We start from the raw sequence: 21,572 nt of genomic DNA, 5'->3' as shown, positions 1-21,572 counted from the left end.
GAGTGCAGCGTTAAACAACAAACAAACCAAACCAAATCTCATTGTATTAAGCTGACATGTCTCGATATTACTGAAGTAGCATTCAAAATGGCGTAAAACCCAAAGATAACAAGAACTGATAGAAGTAGCATCGTTTGTCAGATTGAGGGAATACACTGGGATGCAATGCAAGCATTTAGGGATGTCCTAGACTAACGCTAAGTCTCTGAAAATATGTAATGTTCATAGAAACAAACAACTACATTTTTATTGAAAAAGAGCCCCAGTGAAGTAGGAGATTCAGAGGGAAAATCTAGACTTGTTTATTTTTTAGGACTATAGCATTTTAGTGGCTTGGTGGAAGGGAAATAATATCTTCATGGACTGTGAGACAGTCAATATTGTTATTGCAATCCCACAGACTTCCTAATGGATAAAGACCCTTTTGTTCATTGTTTTCAAATTTGGTCATTATTGAACAGAAATTGTTTTTAATACAGTAAACTATGGTTATAACGAACTTAAAGGGACCACTAAATTTAGTTCGTAATAACCGTAGTTTGTTATAAGCACATATACAGCATAACTACGGCAAATGGACGGAGCCAAAAAAGAGTTCATTATATCCATCAGTTCGTTATAAGTATGTTCATTATAAACGTAGTTTACTGTATTTCTTTCAAATAAACAGATCAGCTATAGGTTTCTGAATATTTGTAACATCCATTCAGTGATACATATCCGTGTCAAAATGTGGCAGTAAACACAGACAAACTGATGTTTTATGACATTTCTTATTATCAACATACCTGAAGGCTGTTACCTTGAAACTATAGATATATATCTGTCACCAGCAACAGTGGAAGGATATATGATTGTATTGAGAGACTTTATTGTTGTAAATTGTTTTAGTGTGGGGTAATTACGGGAGTTATTCCCTCCTCCAGCATGTCCTTGGTGATATCTGGCAACGCAGGCTTGGTGGGACATATTGTATAGTTGGAGGGGTAAGTGCTGAGAGGCTAGGGACCAGTCATTATTTATGGGGAGTGAGGGCCAATGAGAATCAAAGGAAAGGCATGAAGGAACCAGAAACAATTTGCACAAAGTGATCCCAGAGTGATCCCAGAGTGATCCCGGAGTGATCCCAGAGCTATGATTGCAACTCCCATACCTTAACATCGACATATGATAGTCGTAGCGCTAAGATTGCTTTGTACAACTGGGCCCAGGTCAGGTTAGGGTTGTCAAAGGACACACAAGTTAGGGTGCGTTATGAAGTAGATGAACTATTATTTTCCTAAGTAACTAATTGTGTCAAGAAAAACACAGGGAGGGAGCACAGGGACTTGGTGTCACACTGCTTCACCTGTGCCCTACAGCTTATCTTATGCGTACCCATACCCTTAGTGAAGATTCTGGGTTTAAATTGGCAACCATTCCTCCTCTGCTCCTATTGGGCAGTCAGATTTGGTTGTTTGTGTGTCATAATACCCCTATGTCATGGATCATTGTTCACTTTGAATATCAATCAGTCATTTGTCTAGTATAGAGTTTGCTATCATTTTGGCCAATGTCATATACCTAGAGTATTGTTGAGTGTGGGGTTAAACAACAAACAAACGAACAAACCAAATCACTGCAGCATTCATAGTCACATTAGTCTACCAGTAAACAGCGAGCAATTAGAATCTCATTATCACCTGTCAGTAAGACTTTTCCGTTTTCACCTGTTGCTAACGAGGTTGAGCTCTCCACACTTGAGGTGTTGCATCACTTTATTACCCATGAAATATCACACCTGCCCATTTGCAGATAGCTGTGTCTCCCGGGGAGCTGTTTAATAGGCCAGTGCTGGATGGCCGTGTTCACCTCACCCTTCAGTGGTCTTCACAAAAGAGGTTACACAAATCTCTGTCATGGTTGTGATAGACTGCAGCTTCATTAAAGTATAATTATGCTATCATATGTGAAAGTACTTGGTTTGTTCAGCTTTAGAAACTGCAATTATTCACACTGCTGCTTTAATTGATGATCACAGGTGGTATTAGGCCATCACTTGCAGTTGTTTTGTCATACATTATTGGAAAATGGAGATTTTTTGAAAACGTCATTAATCTTAGATTCAATGTTGAAGAAATCACTGCATTATGTCAACAATGTTTGATGTGCAGACTTTTTGTTGTAAACGATAATGACACACTGGAGATGATGTTAAGATTAGATAAGTGATGAATCAATCTAATCAGGATCATGCATATTGAAATGGGACATTTTTGACAGAAATGTATGATTATCTGATGGAGAAATTTGCATAGGATTATTACCGAGTGTGTTATACAAGCCGTAACACATGGCTGGTTATAACTTCAGAATTTACTACTTGACCTCAGTCACAACCCTTTGTACTTTATGGTGCTCTGTAATGGTTGGTCAGCCTGTCACATGTTTCGATTGAAGCCGATTCTTCTTCGTCTCATTACAAGGGGCATAAACCCTTGTGCCTCATGAATATTTAATCTGTGGCAGGTCAAAGGCCTTATCGTCTGTTAAGTATGAACTTTAAGAGACAATTAAACAATATTAGTCTTGCCAGTTTGAAGAGGTTGGGAATAAACATCTTGTCTGTTAAATCAATTTGGTAGTCAAAATAATATTTTTTGCTGCTGAAGCCTTTGATTACTTTTGTTCCTGAGACTTCGGTGGAATGTTTTCTAAGAAATATTTGTAAAAACGGCTGATGTTTTTTCACTTTAAAAATCTTCATGTTTAAGGAGACAAATTTGGAATTTTTCATAATGTAAATGTATGCGAATGTGTCAGGTCTTTGACAGTTAAATTAACTGTTATTGTAGCCCTTTTGTGACGTCAGATATTTCAACTGAAGTTTTCCGATCATTTTAATCATATTCTGTACAGTTGTCAGCAGTCATCTATCCCTGTTTCTTCATTCAAATATGTTTTGTATCTTGACCCTCCTATACTGGAGGGGAAGCAAGCATGTTATTTGAGAATATGAAATAACGTTTTTTATTCAATGCAGAAATGGTGTATAAAATTTTTAATGTCTTTGGGGAGCGGTGAGCAATGGTGAGGTAGTCTAGTGGTTGAAGTATTCGCATGTCAGAGCAAAAACCCGGGTTCGATTACCCACATGGGTAAAATGTGTGGAGCGGAATATTGCTAATAAGTGGTGTAAAACCATACTCACTCACACACTCAAAATGTCCTTGATTTATAGCAAAGTAATTCCTTGTCATTTTAAGTAAAAAAAGTGTCTTAATCTGAAGTTTTACGTGCACTTTCTTCAAGCCCACATGTTCAGTTTGCATGTCAGAGAATTTATATTCTGTGAATCCACTTTTTTGACCGGGTAGGCCCTTGGCCCCTCATGCTTGTGGTAAAATTGTACTGAAGGGTTGTGTATTAGTAGAATTCAGACAAAAAACCACGCTACTTTTGTACTGAATGTTAGGCATGTAGGTTTTTAAATGTAATCAGTATCTGAGAGTAGCGTTGGAGCATTGCCAGAGAGGACACGCAGTGCTGTATGTATGTTTTGACATTGATTGACACAGTCTTTATCTGACAGCTTGTCAAACACAGATGGCAATGTGACAGCTAGACTTGGAAGTGGCTCTTGTAGATTATTTCTACAGTAATTATACTTAACAGATGGCAATATGACAGCTAGACTTGGAAGTGGCTCTTGTAGATTATTTCTACAGTAATTATACTTAACAGATGGCAATATGACAGCTAGACTTGGAAGTGGCTCTTGTAGATTATTTCTACAGTAATTATACTTAACAGATGGCAATATGACAGCTAGACTTGGAAGTGGCTCTTGTAGATTATTTCTACAGTAATTATACTTAACAGATGGCAATATGACAGCTAGACTTGGAAGTGGCTCTTGTAGATTATTTCTACAGTAATTATACTTAACAGATGGCAATATGACAGCTAGACTTGGAAGTGGCTCTTGTAGATTATTTCTACAGTAATTATACTTAACAGATGGCAATATGACAGCTAGACTTGGAAGTGGCTCTTGTAGATTATTTCTACAGTAATTATACTTAACAGATGGCAATATGACAGCTAGACTTGGAAGTGGCTCTTGTAGATTATTTCTACAGTAATTATACTTAACAGATGGCAATATGACAGCTAGACTTGGAAGTGGCTCTTGTAGATTATTTCTACAGTAATTATACTTAACAGATGGCAATATGACAGCTAGACTTGGAAGTGGCTCTTGTAGATTATTTCTACAGTAATTATACTTAACAGATGGCAATATGACAGCTAGACTTGGAAGTGGCTCTTGTAGATTATTTCTACAGTAATTATACTTAACAGATGGCAATATGACAGCTAGACTTGGAAGTGGCTCTTGTAGATTATTTCTACAGTAATTATACTTAACAGATGGCAATATGACAGCTAGACTTGGAAGTGGCTCTTGTAGATTATTTCTACAGTAATTATACTTAACAGATGGCAATATGACAGCTAGACTTGGAAGTGGCTCTTGTAGATTATTTCTACAGTAATTATACTTAACAGATGGCAATATGACAGCTAGACTTGGAAGTGGCTCTTGTAGATTATTTCTACAGTAATTATACTTAACAGATGGCAATATGACAGCTAGACTTGGAAGTGGCTCTTGTAGATTATTTCTACAGTAATTATACTTAACAGATGGCAATATGACAGCTAGACTTGGAAGTGGCTCTTGTAGATTATTTCTACAGTAATTATACTTAACAGATGGCAATATGACAGCTAGACTTGGAAGTGGCTCTTGTAGATTATTTCTATAGTATATTATACTTAACAGATGGCAATGTGACAGCTAGCAGAGCTACAGATAAGCCGCTTATTTGCGTAAAATACTCCCCAAAATATTTAAAACCCAATTACTTTCAATTATCCTGTGTATAGAAACGCATACATTAAATGAAATACTAAAATGTATAAAAACAGCTAGGTAAATACCCAATGAAGCTTTTTCAGCATGCGTACAACGCAGCTAATTTCCGAAACACAATTATGAGCTAATTTACTTTCTGAGTCAAGCCTATATATTTAGAACCGTTATATACATCTAAATCATTATTTCATTTTTTTTAAATTCTTAAAATGTTAAATTATTTTGGGAAAAACCCAATAGAGTGATGAATAGATGAGTGAAAGAATATTGGTTACCCAATGAAAAATGTGATAACCCAATTAAAATAGAAACCAAAGAGTAAAAACTCAATTGCTCAAAAGGTTATCTGGAGCTCTGAGCTAGACTTGGAAGTGGCTCTTGTAGATTATTTCTACAGTTCATTATAATTAACAAGGTTTGGTTGGTTTTATAGCCCGTGGTTAAATAGCCTGGGTTCTATTCCTTGCATGGGTAAACAGTGTGAAGCCCATTTTGATTTCCCTTGCCATGTTATTACTGAATTATTGCATCAGCATAAAACCATACTCACTCACTCATATTATGCCACACATATTTGGAATGGTGAATTAGTTTTCGTGTAGACACTGTATAATGTTGAACTGCTTGAACCATGCTGGCGTGTCTGATTGTTACAGATATTATTCCATTGAATCTCCCATGGCAGAGAAGTTTTGGGTCAATGAGACATGTTATTCTCTTGAATCTCCCAAAGCAGACAAGTTTTGGGTCAGTGGGATCTATTATTCCCTAGAATCCCTACTAGAAGATAGGTTTTGGGTACTGGGGACTCATTCTTCCCTAGATTCACCTCAAGGAGGCAAGTAATGGGCATTGAGGACCTATTCTGCCCACATAATCACAGTTGGGAGATAAGCATGGGGCGCTGAGGGACTACTTGTCCCTAGCATTCCTTTAGGAAGACAAGAATTGTTTGCTACTGGAGACCTGTTATGCCCCAGAATCCTCGTAGGAAGACAAGCATTGGATACTCGAGACCTATTGTGCCCCAGAATCCTTGTAGGAAGACGAGCATGGGGAACTGGAGACCTATTGTGCCCCAGAATCCTTGTAGGAAGACGAGCATTGGATACTCGAGACCTATTGTGCCCCAGAATCCTTGTAGGAAGACGAGCATTGGGAACTGGAGACCTATTGTGCCCCAGAATCCTTGTAGGAAGAAGAGCATTGGGAACTGGAGACCTATTGTGCCCCAGAATCCTTGTAGGAAGACAAGCATTGGTTACTGGAGACCTGTTGTGCTCCAGAATCATTGTAGGAAGACGAGCATTGGTTACTGGAGACCTGTACTGCTCCAGAATCCTTGTAGGAAGACAAGCATTGGTTACTGGAGACCTATTGTGCCCCAGAATCCTTGTAGGAAGACAAGCATTGGTTACGGGAGACCTATTCTGCCTCGGTAACCCTTTTGGAGAGACAGGCATTGGTAGCTGGATCTATTTGTCTTTGAATTCCCACGAGGAGATGAGCATCGGGTACTGGAGACCTATTTTGCCCCCGAATCCTCGTAGGAAGACAAGCATTGGTTACTGGACCAATTCTGTCCCGGAATTCCCATGTGGAGACAAACATGGAGATGTTATATCTATTTTAAAACCAAGGGGTGCCTAGGCTGCCTCAGAACTCAGTTTACCCCATGACATAGATAGATGATTGAAGCATTAATCACTTGGTTTTAGGCATCATGATGGCTTTGGACATACCTGACTTTTTTGTCTCCGATGTAAAACTTAATGAATCACTCCACAGCTACCACTACTACACAGCCTTAAAGACAAAAATCTAACAGCTGCAAAGATTATTGTTTATTGCTGAAAATATTGTTGGAATTCTCTCGTGTTAAAGTAAGACCTTGCACCTAAGCATACATAGGGAGATATACAGTTATGTTATGTTATGTTTTGGTTATGTGGTGTTTGGATGAAAAAAGTGTGAAAATAAATGATTCTATTAGCTATTATGGTTTGTTTTTCTGCCTATTCATAATATCTTCGTCGCTGCTACTACTATTGATGGTGTGGTTGAAATAGCAACGTCTTGGGGTATGTAAGGGCTTGCGAAGTTTGGATGCTGTGAGTCGGAACGGTGTTTCATTTTCTGCTTAAGATCCATCAGCTGTGGCCTGTGTTTGCATCAGACCGTCTTCAGTTTCATTTGAGCGTTACATCAATGCTCCACACAGCCCAGTCAACAACTGCAGGGTTGCCCCAGGCAATACCAGTATTTATTCATTGACTAGTGTATATACTACTTATTCATTGACCGGTCTGTCTGATCCGATGACCAGGGGTTACGTTTATATATCGCCTGGGGTTCAGACATCGACCTTCACAAAATCTGCTCTCCAGTTTCCTGGGATGTTTCTGTTGCAGTACAGATAGAACCAGTGCCTAGTAAGCACAAGGATAAGGATAAGATTTATTCCATACTGTAAAGCCTTAGGCCCATAGTACAATGCCTAGTGTCTCAATGTCTGACAAAGAGATGAGCCTCAGTTTTAGGTACTGGAGTCAAAACAGTCGTTTGATTTCTTCATGTCCACTGACTACCTCTGTTCTGAATAGGTCAACACTTTCAAAATTTAAATTATTTTTATTGTTGTTATGCATTCAGACAAGTCTATAAAAACAATCATGTAATGGTGAATGTCATTTTACTTTTTTGTGACATTTGCAGTGATTTTCCAACATAATTTTTAAAATATGATGGATGCAATTTTGACTTTTACATTATTTTGTTATGTACATGTAAAAGACCACAGTCTCCTTTAGAATGTCTTTGGAATCCATGAAATGGGGTTGGATAGGCCCTTTTTGTCCATTGTTTGTCTTGTAGCCCAACTAATGGGGAGAAAGTAGAGAAAACGTGTAGCCTGGTTGTCTGTCATTGAACCCTGAGGACACAGAATGTAGGGCTGGGACGAGTCCACATTTATTACCTGGGTACCCACCCCCTTTTACCCGACCCTACCCGGGTACCCACTGTAGGTCTCAAGAGATGGGTACAAAATGCCCGATTGGGAATAGTTTGACCGTAGCCCTGGACAAAATGTATTTAGATACAGGTATAAAACGATCTGGTCATGCATACACTGAAGTTGACTGAAGTTTTATCTTTATTTAAACATATAAAAGTCAGAAGGAGTGGGTGCATAGTCAGAAAGAAATGCCAACATTAGTGACTTGTAGTGTAACCATATATAGTTCTAGTTCATTTTTGGCATTAAACAATATATAACATGACTAACCATGGGTCCAGGTAGTCCTGTGGGTACCCAGGTGCTTCTCAGTACCCACCCGACCCGAGTACCCAAGTTACCCGTCCCAGCCCTAACAGAATGTTAGTCATGCTATCAACCACCTGTTTGACTGGTGCAGATTTGATTATATATATTAAAAGAAGGTAAAGTACGCCTGTTTTTTTCATGACAGAATAACTATAGTCATCTGAAATATTAAATTAGGTGTTCTTTTGAGTTGTGTATGTCGTTTTATTTTGGATAAAAACAACATTCAGTCATTCAGTTGAAACTTGAACAAAAACATATATTTCTTAGGCAAGCAAGACAATTAATTACGTTGCCAAGCAATCTTTGTGGTTCCAGTTTCGTCCAAATTATCTTTAGAAAGGCTTTTTGTGTGAAACCCATGATCAAGACCACAACAGTTTTGACACTTGTTGGTTGAAGGGAATACTCCAGCCAAAGCCTCGTCCAGTTACAGGCAGTCAGCCATCACACTCTGCTGTTCCTGATTGTCTGACATCCATCATCATTTCCCTCCCTTTACCGACTTCAAAATCGTCATTAGCGACTTCAAAATCGTCATTAGCTCAACATGGATGTTGATGTGAGGGCATTTCGCCCTCCACTGAAGAAGAACATGTCTTTATGGCCTTGTCCAGTTGGGCTATTGGTGGTCACTTTACAGACAGGTCTAGACGGCCATTCACTGATGCTACAATTAAGTTTAGTAATTGCAGTTAATCCTTCTTTCATGTGACTAATCATTATATATGTGAAGCCATAGTCAGTTGATGTCTGTGTCAGGTCCCTGGGTCTGTCAATCAAATCAAAGATGTCGTGTTAATTACCAATTAGCGACCAGGTTGTGATGAGGCTGACTCCGGTCCACGTACTGTTAGGTCTTGAATCTCTGAATCTAGAGACAATCCATCACTTTAGATTGCTGTTTTGGTCCCGTTATGTACCTTGATCTGTCTACCATGTAGGATTTATTTCCTTCTGGTGACATACTTGGACATGACACTTGCTTATAAATATGTACACACACGCACACCGACCATTGCCATGGAGAAGGTTGTGGGGAGGACGACTTATTGTGATGGAATGAGGAATACTGCATTTATTCTATAGTTGGTCTCCAGAAGAATACTGATGAATACTGTAGATTGTATAATGCTGGACTGATAACTACTGTAGATTGTATAATGCTGGACTGATAACTACTGTAGATTGTATAATGCTGGACTGATAAATACTGTACATTGATAATGCTGGATTGATAAAAACTGTCGATTGTACAATGCTGGACTGATAACTACTGTAGATTGTATATGCTGGACTGTTAAATACTGTAGATTGTACAATGCCGGACTGATAACTACTGTAGAGTGTACAATGCTGGACTGATAAATACTGTACATTCTATGATCCTGGACTGATAAATACTGTACATTCTATGATCCTGGACTGATAAATACTGTACATTCTATGATCCTGGACTGATAAATACTGTTGCTTATATAATCCTGGACTGATAAATACTGTTGCTTATATGATCCTGGACTGATAAAGAACACGATGCTGATGTTTTCCCCACGACTACTTCTGCTGTTGTGCATGACATTCACCTGTGAATCTCTGCGTGGGCGTAGTTCCATAAAATGTAGATTGTTTCAAATTAATGGTACGTTACTGCCTCCAGTTCTATTGCAGAAATAGCACTTGGTGCCCATGCCCGGCTAGCGTGACATTTTGTAGGACTGCATCAGGATAGGTCAATGGTGCAATTAGATGTGATAAGGAGGAAGCATTCCTTCGAGCAACTCTTTAAAATGACATTAAAATTTTTCAATATCTAAGAACATTATTTAACAGTCGCGAAGGAATAAATATCACAATTATTAATACATTTCAGCAATGCCTGTCTTACACAGAACCCAAGTTGAGAAATAATCATGGATACTTAATGGCCAATTTTGATTCCAATATTACAAGGTTATTGAGGGGATAGTGCTTAATACCCATATCAGCAAATTTGCAGCTAATCATGGCAAGAATGCTATTGGAGTGTCAGGATGTCAAAATGTGTTACCGTTAGCTGATTGTGCATGTTTCTATATGTACATAATCAGTTAGGCTGAAAAATAGTCACAATTGCTTTTCAGGGAATGTCTTGTTAATGATGCAAGTGAATGCCTGGACTGTTTATCTCAAATGGAAATTTGTGGTATCAGAATTTCAGTTCATGTTCTAATGGTGTTTATTTTGTTTCAGGATCCCCGCAACTGTTATTCGCTAACAGGAAGGATGTGAGGATTATCGATGCCGAAGATGCAAAGGGGAACTCGACCGTTGTCGTTGCAAACTTGGAAGATGCATCGGCTGTAGATTTCATATTCAGTGAAGGTGCTATATTCTGGACGGATGTCAGCCTTGAAGTCATTAAAAGGACTAACCTGAACGATCCCCAGAACAGTATTAATGTGATAGCAACAGGCCTGGTGTCGCCAGATGGGCTGGCTTGTGATTGGCTGGGCATGAAACTCTACTGGACAGATTCAGAAACCAATCGGATAGAAGTCAGTAATTTGGATGGGACGTATAGAAAAGTTTTATTCTGGGAAGGCTTGGACCAGCCACGAGCAATTGCATTAGATCCAGCCAATGGGTAAGTTGGTTTGTTCTATGTAGTACCCTGGTGTTTTGTTTAAAATGTCCCACTCAGAAGGAATATTTCAGCTATATGACTGCGTGATTTAAATATCTGAGTCTGGACTAGACAAACCGTTGATTATTAATATCAACAATCCACCCTGTTGGGATGTGATGACATGACTCATCTAAGTCACTGAGTCTGCCCATTTGATCGATTAAGTTGCCTCACGACAAGCATGGGTTGCTGGCCTTCTGGGTGCCGTTGTACAAAGCAATCTTAGCGCTAAGGTGATCGTAACTGCCATAACTTGACAGTCGTTGCGCTCAGGTTGTTTTGTACAACAGCACGCTGTTCTTAGCCTGAACCCAACAGTTGTAGCACTTTGTGGCAAAGTAATGACTGCGAGAGAGGGTGGTTGTGTTATGCTGCTCAGGAAGGGGTGACTGCCGTGTGGATTGGGTGGTCAAAATGGCAGGTTGGCAGTGATTATAGGATGGTAAACTAATGACACAGTGAGGTTTGGCTGGGCCCCGTTACACAAAACGATCTTGGCGCAAAGGTGATCGTAACTCCCATACTTAAACATAGACTTACAGTCATCATAGCGCTAAGTGGTGAGAACGGAAAGTGCTTACATGCTGATTTGTTGCAAATAGTGCATGTTGAAGAAAGTGGATATTGTACACTGTCAACTTGGAGTCATTTTCACAAAGAATGTGTGTTAAAAGTTTCCTTAACTAACAAAAAATACAGCTGTAATATTGTGACATAGTGGCTTTATCTCCCACCCCACCCAAACAAACAATAACCCCACCCCACTCGATCACCACTCACGCCAATCAGTGACCCAGCCCTCCTTGAATACTATTGATCCTACTCTAAATTTAACCACCCAACACCCAGTGACTCCACCCCATTATAAAGTGAAGCACCCATTGACTACTCCCCCCAACCCCCATCTCAGTCATTCAATATCTGCTGCACCACCAACCAATGACTCCATCCGACACACTGATCTGCCAAGTCTTTCCTCATTTAACTCATCTTGACAAAACGAACTACCGTATTCGACGTAATAAGCGCCCTGCTCTAATAAGCGCCCATGGCGGTATTTGCTATTATGTTGGCTATTGAACAATCCCAATTACCACCCCTTCCGATTGATCAATGTTCACAAGACTTATTTATTCGCGTACAATAGGCACTCGTGTGTTATATGCACCCTTAATTATGGGCAATTCAATTCTAGAAAAATATATCTGTCGTACATAAACATTTCAGGCTGTCAGCATAAACCACGAAATTTATCTTTCAACTCTGTTTTTTTCACCAAAATGATATTCTAATAAGAGCCCCCCATTTCTAATTTTGAGAGCGCTCTGGGCGCTTATTACGTCGAATCGGTAGATTTGATTTATCATGCCCATGAAATTATTCTTGACTTGAAGCAGCCCCAGCAAGACACTTACATGTCTCCAACATGGCGATCAATTTAAGTCCCATCAATTTCCTTCTATCTATTCGATGAAATATAATAAATGTTATTATCAAAACGATTTGTTACCATGTCTCGAAACTAACATTAGGGAGGCCCCACAATAGCTGTCTCGTTTGTTATGTAGGCATGGTACTATAGAATTGATGTGATCGCATTTACTCATGAATTTTAATCCAATACCAGAGGCTCCGAGTACTGAAATATTTGAAACAATTGTCCCGGCACCTGGTGCTATTTGTCTTAGAAACTGTCTATCCCTACGTCAGCACACGGTAATGAAGAATCATGGGATTGCTTCATCAAAGGTGATGCGTAGTATCTATCATCGCGAGTAGACAGAAGGAACAATAAGAGAGAAGACAAGGGAATTATAATCTCGATTTCTTTGCATGTAAATCACGACTGCCGAATGCAGACCTCTCGTCTCTGTAGGCTTGTTTTGTGGTAAATGACATGTTCACCAAGGGTTGCTTCACACGGAGAAATCCTGTCATCAATAGAGCCAACTTGGGTTTCAGATTGATGAGCTTTTCTGAAAAAGTTGAAATATTTCTTTTTTGGTGAAGTAATTTTGTTGTGCGAATTTTTATCTCCAGAAAGCCAAAATGAAACAACATCCACCATGGCAAATTAAGGACAATTAAGGGACCAGTCATTTATCATCCAAAACTCGCTCTCACAGGAGATATCGCTTGGGTGAGATCAAGCGATATCTACACAGTAAATATCGCTGCAATGAAATTACATCACAATGGTTTGCAGACCATTGTAACGTCATTGGTTACCATGACATCACAATCAAATGATATCACTAATGGCTCTGCTACTGAAGCTGTAAGCAGTACTTTTTACACTAAGACACTGCTTATTACTGTCTACAAACTGAAAAGTTGGAAAAATGATGTTGGATGATAAATAAAATCTCAAACTCGTGTCTTTTGATATCAAATATATCAACACGAGTTGATAAAAGTGGAAAAATTCCGAGGCTTGCCGAGAAGTTTTTCCACTTTTATCAACAAGTGTTGATATATTTGATATCAAAAGACACGAGGGTGAGATTCTCTATATATTACAGGGGATGGAGGGGTGGGATGTGTGGCAGAGGTTTTTGATGCACTAGTGTCCCCATGTCCTTGTACATTTTTTTCATGACCCTCCCTGAAAAGACATAATGCAAAAGCACTTTTTATTCTATTATAAACTGTCCATTTTTTCATGACCCTCCCCGTTAATGATAAAAGATAAATATGGTTTTTTTTAAGAATCATAAAAATGAATATTCATATCCGTAAGTAAGTAAATGAAGTTAAAGATAATTGGATGTTAAATAACACATCATAACATGTTACAGTGATCCCCCGATATACCGCTGCCGATATACAGATATTCATTGCTGATGATCAGCTTGTTACATAATGATGGTAGTGAATGGAACGTAATTATTTCAGTGACATGAATGTAGATTGTGACCCTTAGCCTCTCAGTGCACTGATGTGATAAGAGACATCATTTTACAATTGTAAACCCTTAGTCCACACAGGAAGGATTTGCTATTTGCATCAATGTTTAAATTTTATGCTGAGGGTATGCCAGGTTAGAATTGCTCCCCAGCAACCTATGCTGGTCGTAAGAGGCAACTTCATGGAATTGGTGGTCGGGCACAGGAAAGTATACACTTGAAAATTGGATTTTATAAAAACATTATCAAAACTTTACATGGCTGAAAAACAGTTCCCAGAAACATTGCAAACCTAAGCCTAAAACACAACTATACAACTACAGCTGTGTCAAATACATCACCATTGAATAACTATTTCATGTTTGTTTCATTTTTAGCCGCCATCAAACATGGGTGTATACTTTCTCTAGCCCGGCAGTTTATCTTCATGAAATTGTCAAGTTGCGTTGTGATGAGTTATGAGTCATACGGAGTTCGTATACATGATCATCTTGTGTGCAGTTACGGGTCTGACATCAGCAGTCACATTTGCTTTATCAAGAGTCGTGATATGACAGTTGAGATGTTCTACTGAAAAAAACAGGAACATTATACAGCCGTACATATGTGCTATCTATGCATGTAACCTGTGAAATTATTGCATCCTCTGTTGACTTCAAATTACCAAGTTCTCAATCCACTTTCAAATTGCTAAGTCTTCTTTTCACTTGATTACAACTTTCATATTGGCAAGTCCTGTCTGCTTGAGAACTACTTTCAAATTACCCAACCTTCTGTCCACACAAGGACAACTTTCAAACTTAGTCAGTCCCCTTCCTACTGGTAGACAACCTTCAAATTAACAAATTCTTTTTCTACTGAGGACAACTTTCAAATTAACAACCTCTTTTTCTACTGAGGACAACTTTCAAATTAACAACCTCTTTTTCTACTGAGGACAACATTCAAATTAACAACCTCTCTTTCTACTGAGGACAACTTTCAAATTAACAACCTCTCTTTCTACTGGAGGACAACATTCAAATTAACAACCTCTCTTTCTACTGAGGACAACTTTCAAATTAACAACCTCTTTTTCTACTGAGGACAACTTTCAAATTAACAACCTCTTTTTCTACTGAGGACAACTTTCAAACTTAGTCAGTCCTCTTCCTACTGGTAGTCAGCTTTCAAATCAACAACCTCTTTTTCTACTGAGGACAACTTTCAAATTAACAACCTCTCTTTCTACTTAGGACAACATTCAAATTAACAACCTCTCTTTCTACTGAGGACAACTTTCAAATTAACAACCTCTTTTTCTACTGAGGACAACTTTCAAATTAACAACCTTTTTTTTTACTGGAGGACAACTTTCAAATTACCAAATTCTCTTTCTACTGTAGGACAACTTTCAAATCAACAACCTCTTTTTCTACTGGAGGACAACTTTCAAATTAACAACCTCTTTTTCTACTGAGGACAACTTTCAAATTAACAACCTCTCTTTCTACTGAGGACAACTTTCAAATCAACAACCTCTTTTTCTACTGAGGACAACTTTCAAATTAACAACCTCTTTTTCTACTGGAGGACAACTTTCAAATTAACAACCTCTCTTTCTACTGAGGATAACTTTCAAATTAACAACCTCACTTTCTACTGAGGACAACTTTCAAATTAACAACCTCTCTTTCTACTTAGGACAACTTTCAAATTAACAACCTCTCTTTCTACTGAGGACAACTTTCAAATCAACAACCTCTCTTTCTACTGAGGACAACTTTCAAATCAACAACCTCTCTTTCTACTGAGGACAACTTTCAAATTAACAACCTCTCTTTCTACTGAGGACAACTTTCAAATTAACCTCTCTTTTTACTGAGGACAACTTTCAAATTAACAACCTCTCTTTCTACTGAGGACAACTTTCAAATCAACAACCTCTTTTTCTACTGGAGGACAACTTTCAAATTAACAACCTCTCTTTCTACTGAGGACAACTTTCAGATTAACAACCTCTCTTTCTACTGAGGACAACTTTCAAATTAACAACCTCTTTTTCTACTGGAGGACAACTTTCAAATTACCAAATTCTCTTTCTACTGAGGACAACTTTCAAATTAACCTCTCTTTCTACTGAGGACAACTTTCAAATTAACAACCTCTCTTTCTACTGAGGACAACTTTCAAATTAACAACCTCTCTTTCTACTGAGGACAACTTTCAAATTAACAACCTCTTTTTCTACTGGAGGACAACTTTCAAATTACCAAATTCTCTTTCTACTGGAGGACAACTTTCAAGTCCTCTTTCAACTTTCAAGTTGCTAGGCCCGTGACAATGCTCAGATTTCAGGTAAGGCAAACATTATAAATGTATGTGCTCTGACGTCTCCTCAGGATCAGGGACATCATCCAGTAACCAGACCTCACCTTCAAAAAAGAAAATTTGCATGTACTTGACAAGTTTACTGTAGAAAAGATGGATGATTATACAGTGAGGATGGCGTAGAGCTAAGCATTCCCATTTGTTTGCTTGTTGTGTCAGGCTTACGCCAGAATCGGGTAATAATACCTTTATTGATAAGCTTTGCTAGGTAGCATTAGAGGCCCCTACTGGGGTTTTAGGGAAATGTGAACGTGTACGATGATATCTGTATCTCGTGAGGTATTTCTAATCGTTTGTCTTGCTAAATTTCTGGATTATGTGGGTTTGAGGTTAAGCCACTTGTGTCAGGCCTCAAAGGAAACACCTTGAAAAAATGGTGTCCCGTATATGCTCACTCTTAAGTTTATTAATGGTTTTCTGTTTGAGGATGGTTAAATGGCTGAATCGGGGGATGGCAGTTTAGTTAACGCCAGGGTAGTGGCAGATTCATGTGTGAAGAAGTTGTTTGTTTGTAGCCTCTAGGTGTAAATGTAGCCATGCTTGTGAATACAGACGAACTGGAGGGGTCCAGCTCTCACAGATCAGCGGGGGAAATTACATCGGCTCATTCTTGACTTGAGATGTAGGATAGATGCTGAAGATATGTAGTATTTTCTGGTTTGGAGCAGTTGCTGATGATTTGGAGACAGATGTAGGAAATTACTAACATGATAGTGGGGAGAAAGGACAATCATTAAGGGAATATTAATTGTCAGTTAACATCAGGACAGACTCTGTGGTCAAGTGGAAAGAGCGTCTGCTGTGAGAGCGGAAGGTTGGTCGTTTGATTCCAAGCTGTGTCATACCAAAAGACGATAGATGGTATTTGTTGTTGCCATGGCTGATGGTCTGCAAAAAGAGGATAAAACAAGGTCTGATCGGCTAGAAGTCGGTATATAGTGTTTGAGTAGGGTATTCCTGTTAAACTGTGCCATGGTATCTCAGTGGGCCAGCACTATAGCACTAGCACAAGCAAACACACACTCACACACACACACACATATGTGTGTGCGTCACTATGTAAGTGCAGTAAACTTGAATGCGGTAAACCTCATTTCACCTCACAAGTTAACATCTTGCTTCAGTCCTGGTTTCCTGGCAACATGATATTGCAATGGCTTAATAATCAGTTGACAAACTCATAATATTCAAGGAAGAATGCCATCCATTTGTGAGACTAAGACTGGGTCTCATAGGAGGTTTCGAGAGTGTACTGGGTTTTAAGGGCGTCTGTGAGACTGGATTGGGTCTTTTGGGAGTTTAGGAGTACTTGACACAGCCACTCTGGTCTGACCAGGACCTTGATGTTTTGGTCAATGGCTAAATTAGGTTTGGTTGGTTGGTTGGTTTGTTGTTTAACGCCGCATTCAGCAATATTCCAGGTATATGTCAGCGGTCTGTAAGTAATCGAGTCTGGACCAGACAATCCAGTGATTAATATCATGAGCATCGATCCATGCAATTGGGATCGATGACATGCAACAACCAAGTCAGCGAACCTGACCACCCATCCCGTTAGTCGCCTTTTACGACAAGCATAGTCGCCTTTTACGGCAAGCATGGGTTGCTGAAGATCTATTCTACCCCAGATCTTCACGGGTCGCTAAACTAGGTGTGAGAGGAGTTTAGGCTTGTATTGTGTACTGTATTGTAGAGACCTGTCAACAGGCCGGCATGGCTGATGGACACTTCTGTGTCAGATGGCCTCGTTGGGCTATTTGCAAGGGACAGACTCACCAGTTTAAATATCATCAGGGCAGTTTTCAGGGAAGGAGACTAACTGTTTTAGTCTACTAGTCCTTATATGATAACATATTGCGAAACACTTAAAAATGGCAAATTTCTACTAGTCCTTATGATACCTTAAGCATTGGGCAGTTTGGCAAGGAATATGGGACAAGTGCCAATTTCTAACATTGGTAACTTTTAAAAGTCTCTGATAATGCCCTTTCTCTAAACTTACCTACGTTTATCACATAATGGATAGTATTATTATTGGGACAGTCTGATAAATATACACAAACTATTTCACCTTGCAAGAACTATTTTTAGGCATCAATGTCGATTAACATTCCCATTGAGTTTTGATATTGGTTTCCTAGACCATCACTTAGTCAATGAACACATGTCTTTAAAATAATATATATAAAAATTTGTTGAAAGAATCAAGCAAACTAGACTTCGTTCTTTTGATCTAGACTTGCTAGGTTTAAAGTGAAAAAAAATATTTAAAAAATATAAATTCCACAGTCATGGTGCAGGACTATGGGTTTCCCAGTATGTGTGATTCTGTTGACAAATACGGCTGCAAGTCATTTGGCTATTATAAATGTGGTGGTTCTCTTAAATACTCAGCAAAGTTTCACATAAAACAATTCCCCCCCCCCCCCGGCAGCTGTAATTGTTTGTTTGTTGTTCAATGCAGCACTCCGCAATATTTGAGTTATATGGCAGCAGTCTGTAAGTAATCAAGTCTAGACCAGACAATCCAGTGATTTATATCTTGAGCATCAATTTGTGCAGTTGGGATATAATGACATGCATCAACCAAGTCAGCGAGTCATATGGCTGGAATATTTCATTCTGTAGCAATAAACAACAACCATAACAAACAAACAAATATATTCGACTTTATTTGTTTAGGGGACTAATTTGATGCAGTAAGAGTATCCTCACGTTGATATTGACATGCTTATTAATTCCTTATTTCAACAGACTGAACAGTAACTGTTAAACTGGCAAATATCACTTACTCAAATCAGCTTCATTGACTCTGTTCACAAAGCATGTGGGACCTTTTGATATGGCCCCTCAGGTGAGAGGGTGACAGTGGATGAGGTCAAAAGGTCATCACGTGTCTGTTTAGGTCATCGGACAATAACCTGACTCTCAAAGAAAATAATGCTGTGTCCAGAAAAATAGTCCTTCAAGATTTGGGGACTAATAGAAAATGTTGGGTCAAGAAGCCCCTAGGGTCATGTAACTGAAGGGTGTTGTTCCACATTCCTCAAGGGTAATAGGGTGGAGGGAGAGGGTGGTTAACAAACAGGGCTAACAGAGGGTAGGGGTGGACACAAGGGGCTCTTGTTGATCCCTACTGTGGGTCCCTACAAGGTCACACTGAAGGGGTAGGGTACCTGCTGTACGATCTTGTGGCAGAGATCTCCAGATAACTTTTGGAACATTTGAGTTTTTTCTCGAGGGTTTCTATTTTAATTGGGTTATTACATTTTTTTCATTGGGTAACCAATATGTTTTCACTCATCTATTCGTCACTCTATTGGGTTTTTCCCCAAATTAGTGAACATTTTAAGATTTAAAAGAAATGAAATTATTGACGTGATTCGGAAAGTAAATTAGCCTGTAATTGTGTTTTGGAAATTAGCTCCTTTGTATGCATGCTGAAAAAGCTTCATTGGGTATTTACGCATGCTGTTTTTATAAACTTGAGTTTTTCATTTAATGCATGTGTTTCTGTACAGAAGTTCATTGAAAGTAATTGGGTTTTGAATACTTTGGTGGGTATTTTACGGAAATATGCTGCTTATCTGTAGCTCTGGGGGCACTACAATTTTTTGGAACACCCATATTTTGACATAAACTTACAATTTTTGTCAGGTTATGATTGCTGTGTGGATAGAATCACATGTCAAATATATTTTACTAGAAGGTCAATAAATACATAAACAGATGCTGATGCATCTCAAAGTTATGATTATTGCTCCGCTCCGCTTGAAGAGCAAGCTACCATCCAGTCCGGTTTACCAGAGGCCTGTCTGTGAAAGGAGAGAGGGCAGAACAAAATGGCAGGGGTCATCTGTTGTGTGACTTAGTCCACTTCTGCTAGGAGGGGGGGCACGGGTGGCCCAGTCGGCTAAGGCGCGGTGATTCGCTGTGCAGAGTTGCATTTCCTGGGCATGCCAGACACCTATGATTGTGGGTTCGAATCCCGGTTCACCCCAATTATGTTTCTAGGTTTGTCAGCACCGTACCCGTGCTTGTGGGTTTCACCGAAGTGGTAAACGTCTGAGACCTGCATAACTTTGCGCTTTCCTCCCACATTAAGCTGACACACCGCGATATAAATGGAATACTGTTAAAAGCGGCGTTAAATCCAAATCACTCACTCTGCTAGCAGGGGCTGTGGTATTCGTGGACCCCTGTAGGTGTAGAAAGGTCAGAAAGGAACTTTTGTTGTACACGAACATTCTTCCCTTGTCAGATGGAAGAAATTGCCGTTGAATTCTTTTTGTAAAAATTTGAAAGACAGTACAGAGGATTGTGCATATTCTAAATAGGTTTTCCCTTATTTACCTGCTAAGGGTACTCAGTAGATCTTAGATAGTCCCTCATTGTAGGAAGTGAAGGAAGACTGTATTCTGGTATTGATAGGGTCTTCGTATTGATAGGTGAAGACCCTAAGCCTTGACTAAGGGAACAAAGTTTTACCACATTAGTGCTTCTTATTCTTCATTGGGGCATGAGTGGCCCAGGTGTGCAAGAAGCCTATGATTGTGGGTTTGATTCCCGGTTTGCCCTGAGTGTTTCTAGGTTTTTGTCAACATGATAACCGAGCTGGTGGCTATCACCAAGCTTGTGGCTTCACCGAAGTGGTACACATGACTTTCGCCGAAGTGGTACACTTCTAAGATCTGCATCCTATCAGGCATTTCTGCCACATCAAGCTGACTCGCTGTGAAATACTTCTCAAAGAAGTGTTAAACCCAACTCACCCAGTCCTCACCTCACTTCAACTCAAATCAACTCAACTCAACTCAACTCAACTCAACTCAACTCAACTCAACTCAACTCAAGAAGTCAAGAAGGAAAGGGTATTCGAATAGTGGCAAGGATTTCATTCTGATGTTTACAAACCACACAAACTGTTATTCATATTGTCAATCATAGCTGAGCAGACAGCAATAGAGCTGTAACAATATGACCAATGCATGCTGGGAAGGGTATTGGCTCTATCGCCAACTACCAACATGTGTATCACATTTTTGCAGTCATATATCCTTCATGCAGCTATCAGTCAGTCATTTTGTGTCACATGACCCATCGAGTCTGCCATTAGTTTCCAGTTGGTGCGGCAGACACAGCGTCCTCCCCAGACGCTGCTCCTGCCAGTAAACACAAAAACCATAATCACCAACAGACTCGCAGGTACCGTAGAGATCGGTAAAAGACTAATTTTTTGTTGAAATAACACATACCACTGTGGTAAAAACTGAATGTTTTGTTGAAATATTGCCTACTCCAAATTCCCTTCTCCTGTGGTAAAAACGTAATGCTTTGGTGAAATATTTCCAACCCTGAATTCCTTATCATAAGAACTATTGT

General features: G+C 39.2%; 1 protein-coding gene across 2 annotated transcripts in view; it reads left to right on the top strand.

The window, feature by feature from the left end:
• LOC124111435 (low-density lipoprotein receptor-related protein 6-like) overlaps positions 1-21,572 on the top strand; it is a 90,847-nt gene that overhangs the window by 16,228 nt on the left and 53,047 nt on the right. For both annotated transcript variants that reach the window (XM_048386376.1, XM_048386375.1), the window contains exon 2: positions 10,479-10,872. In XM_048386376.1, the coding sequence (XP_048242333.1) occupies positions 10,479-10,872 (394 nt within the window). The remainder of the gene's footprint in view (positions 1-10,478; positions 10,873-21,572) is intronic.

The sequence above is a fragment of the Haliotis rufescens genome, unplaced genomic scaffold (assembly GCF_023055435.1).
Source record: "Haliotis rufescens isolate VD_foot unplaced genomic scaffold, xgHalRufe1.0.p SCAF_6, whole genome shotgun sequence".
Taxonomy (NCBI): Eukaryota; Metazoa; Mollusca; class Gastropoda; order Lepetellida; family Haliotidae; genus Haliotis; species Haliotis rufescens.
Note: the sequence above shows the minus strand (reverse complement) of the source record. Positions and strands in the feature narration are given on the sequence as shown.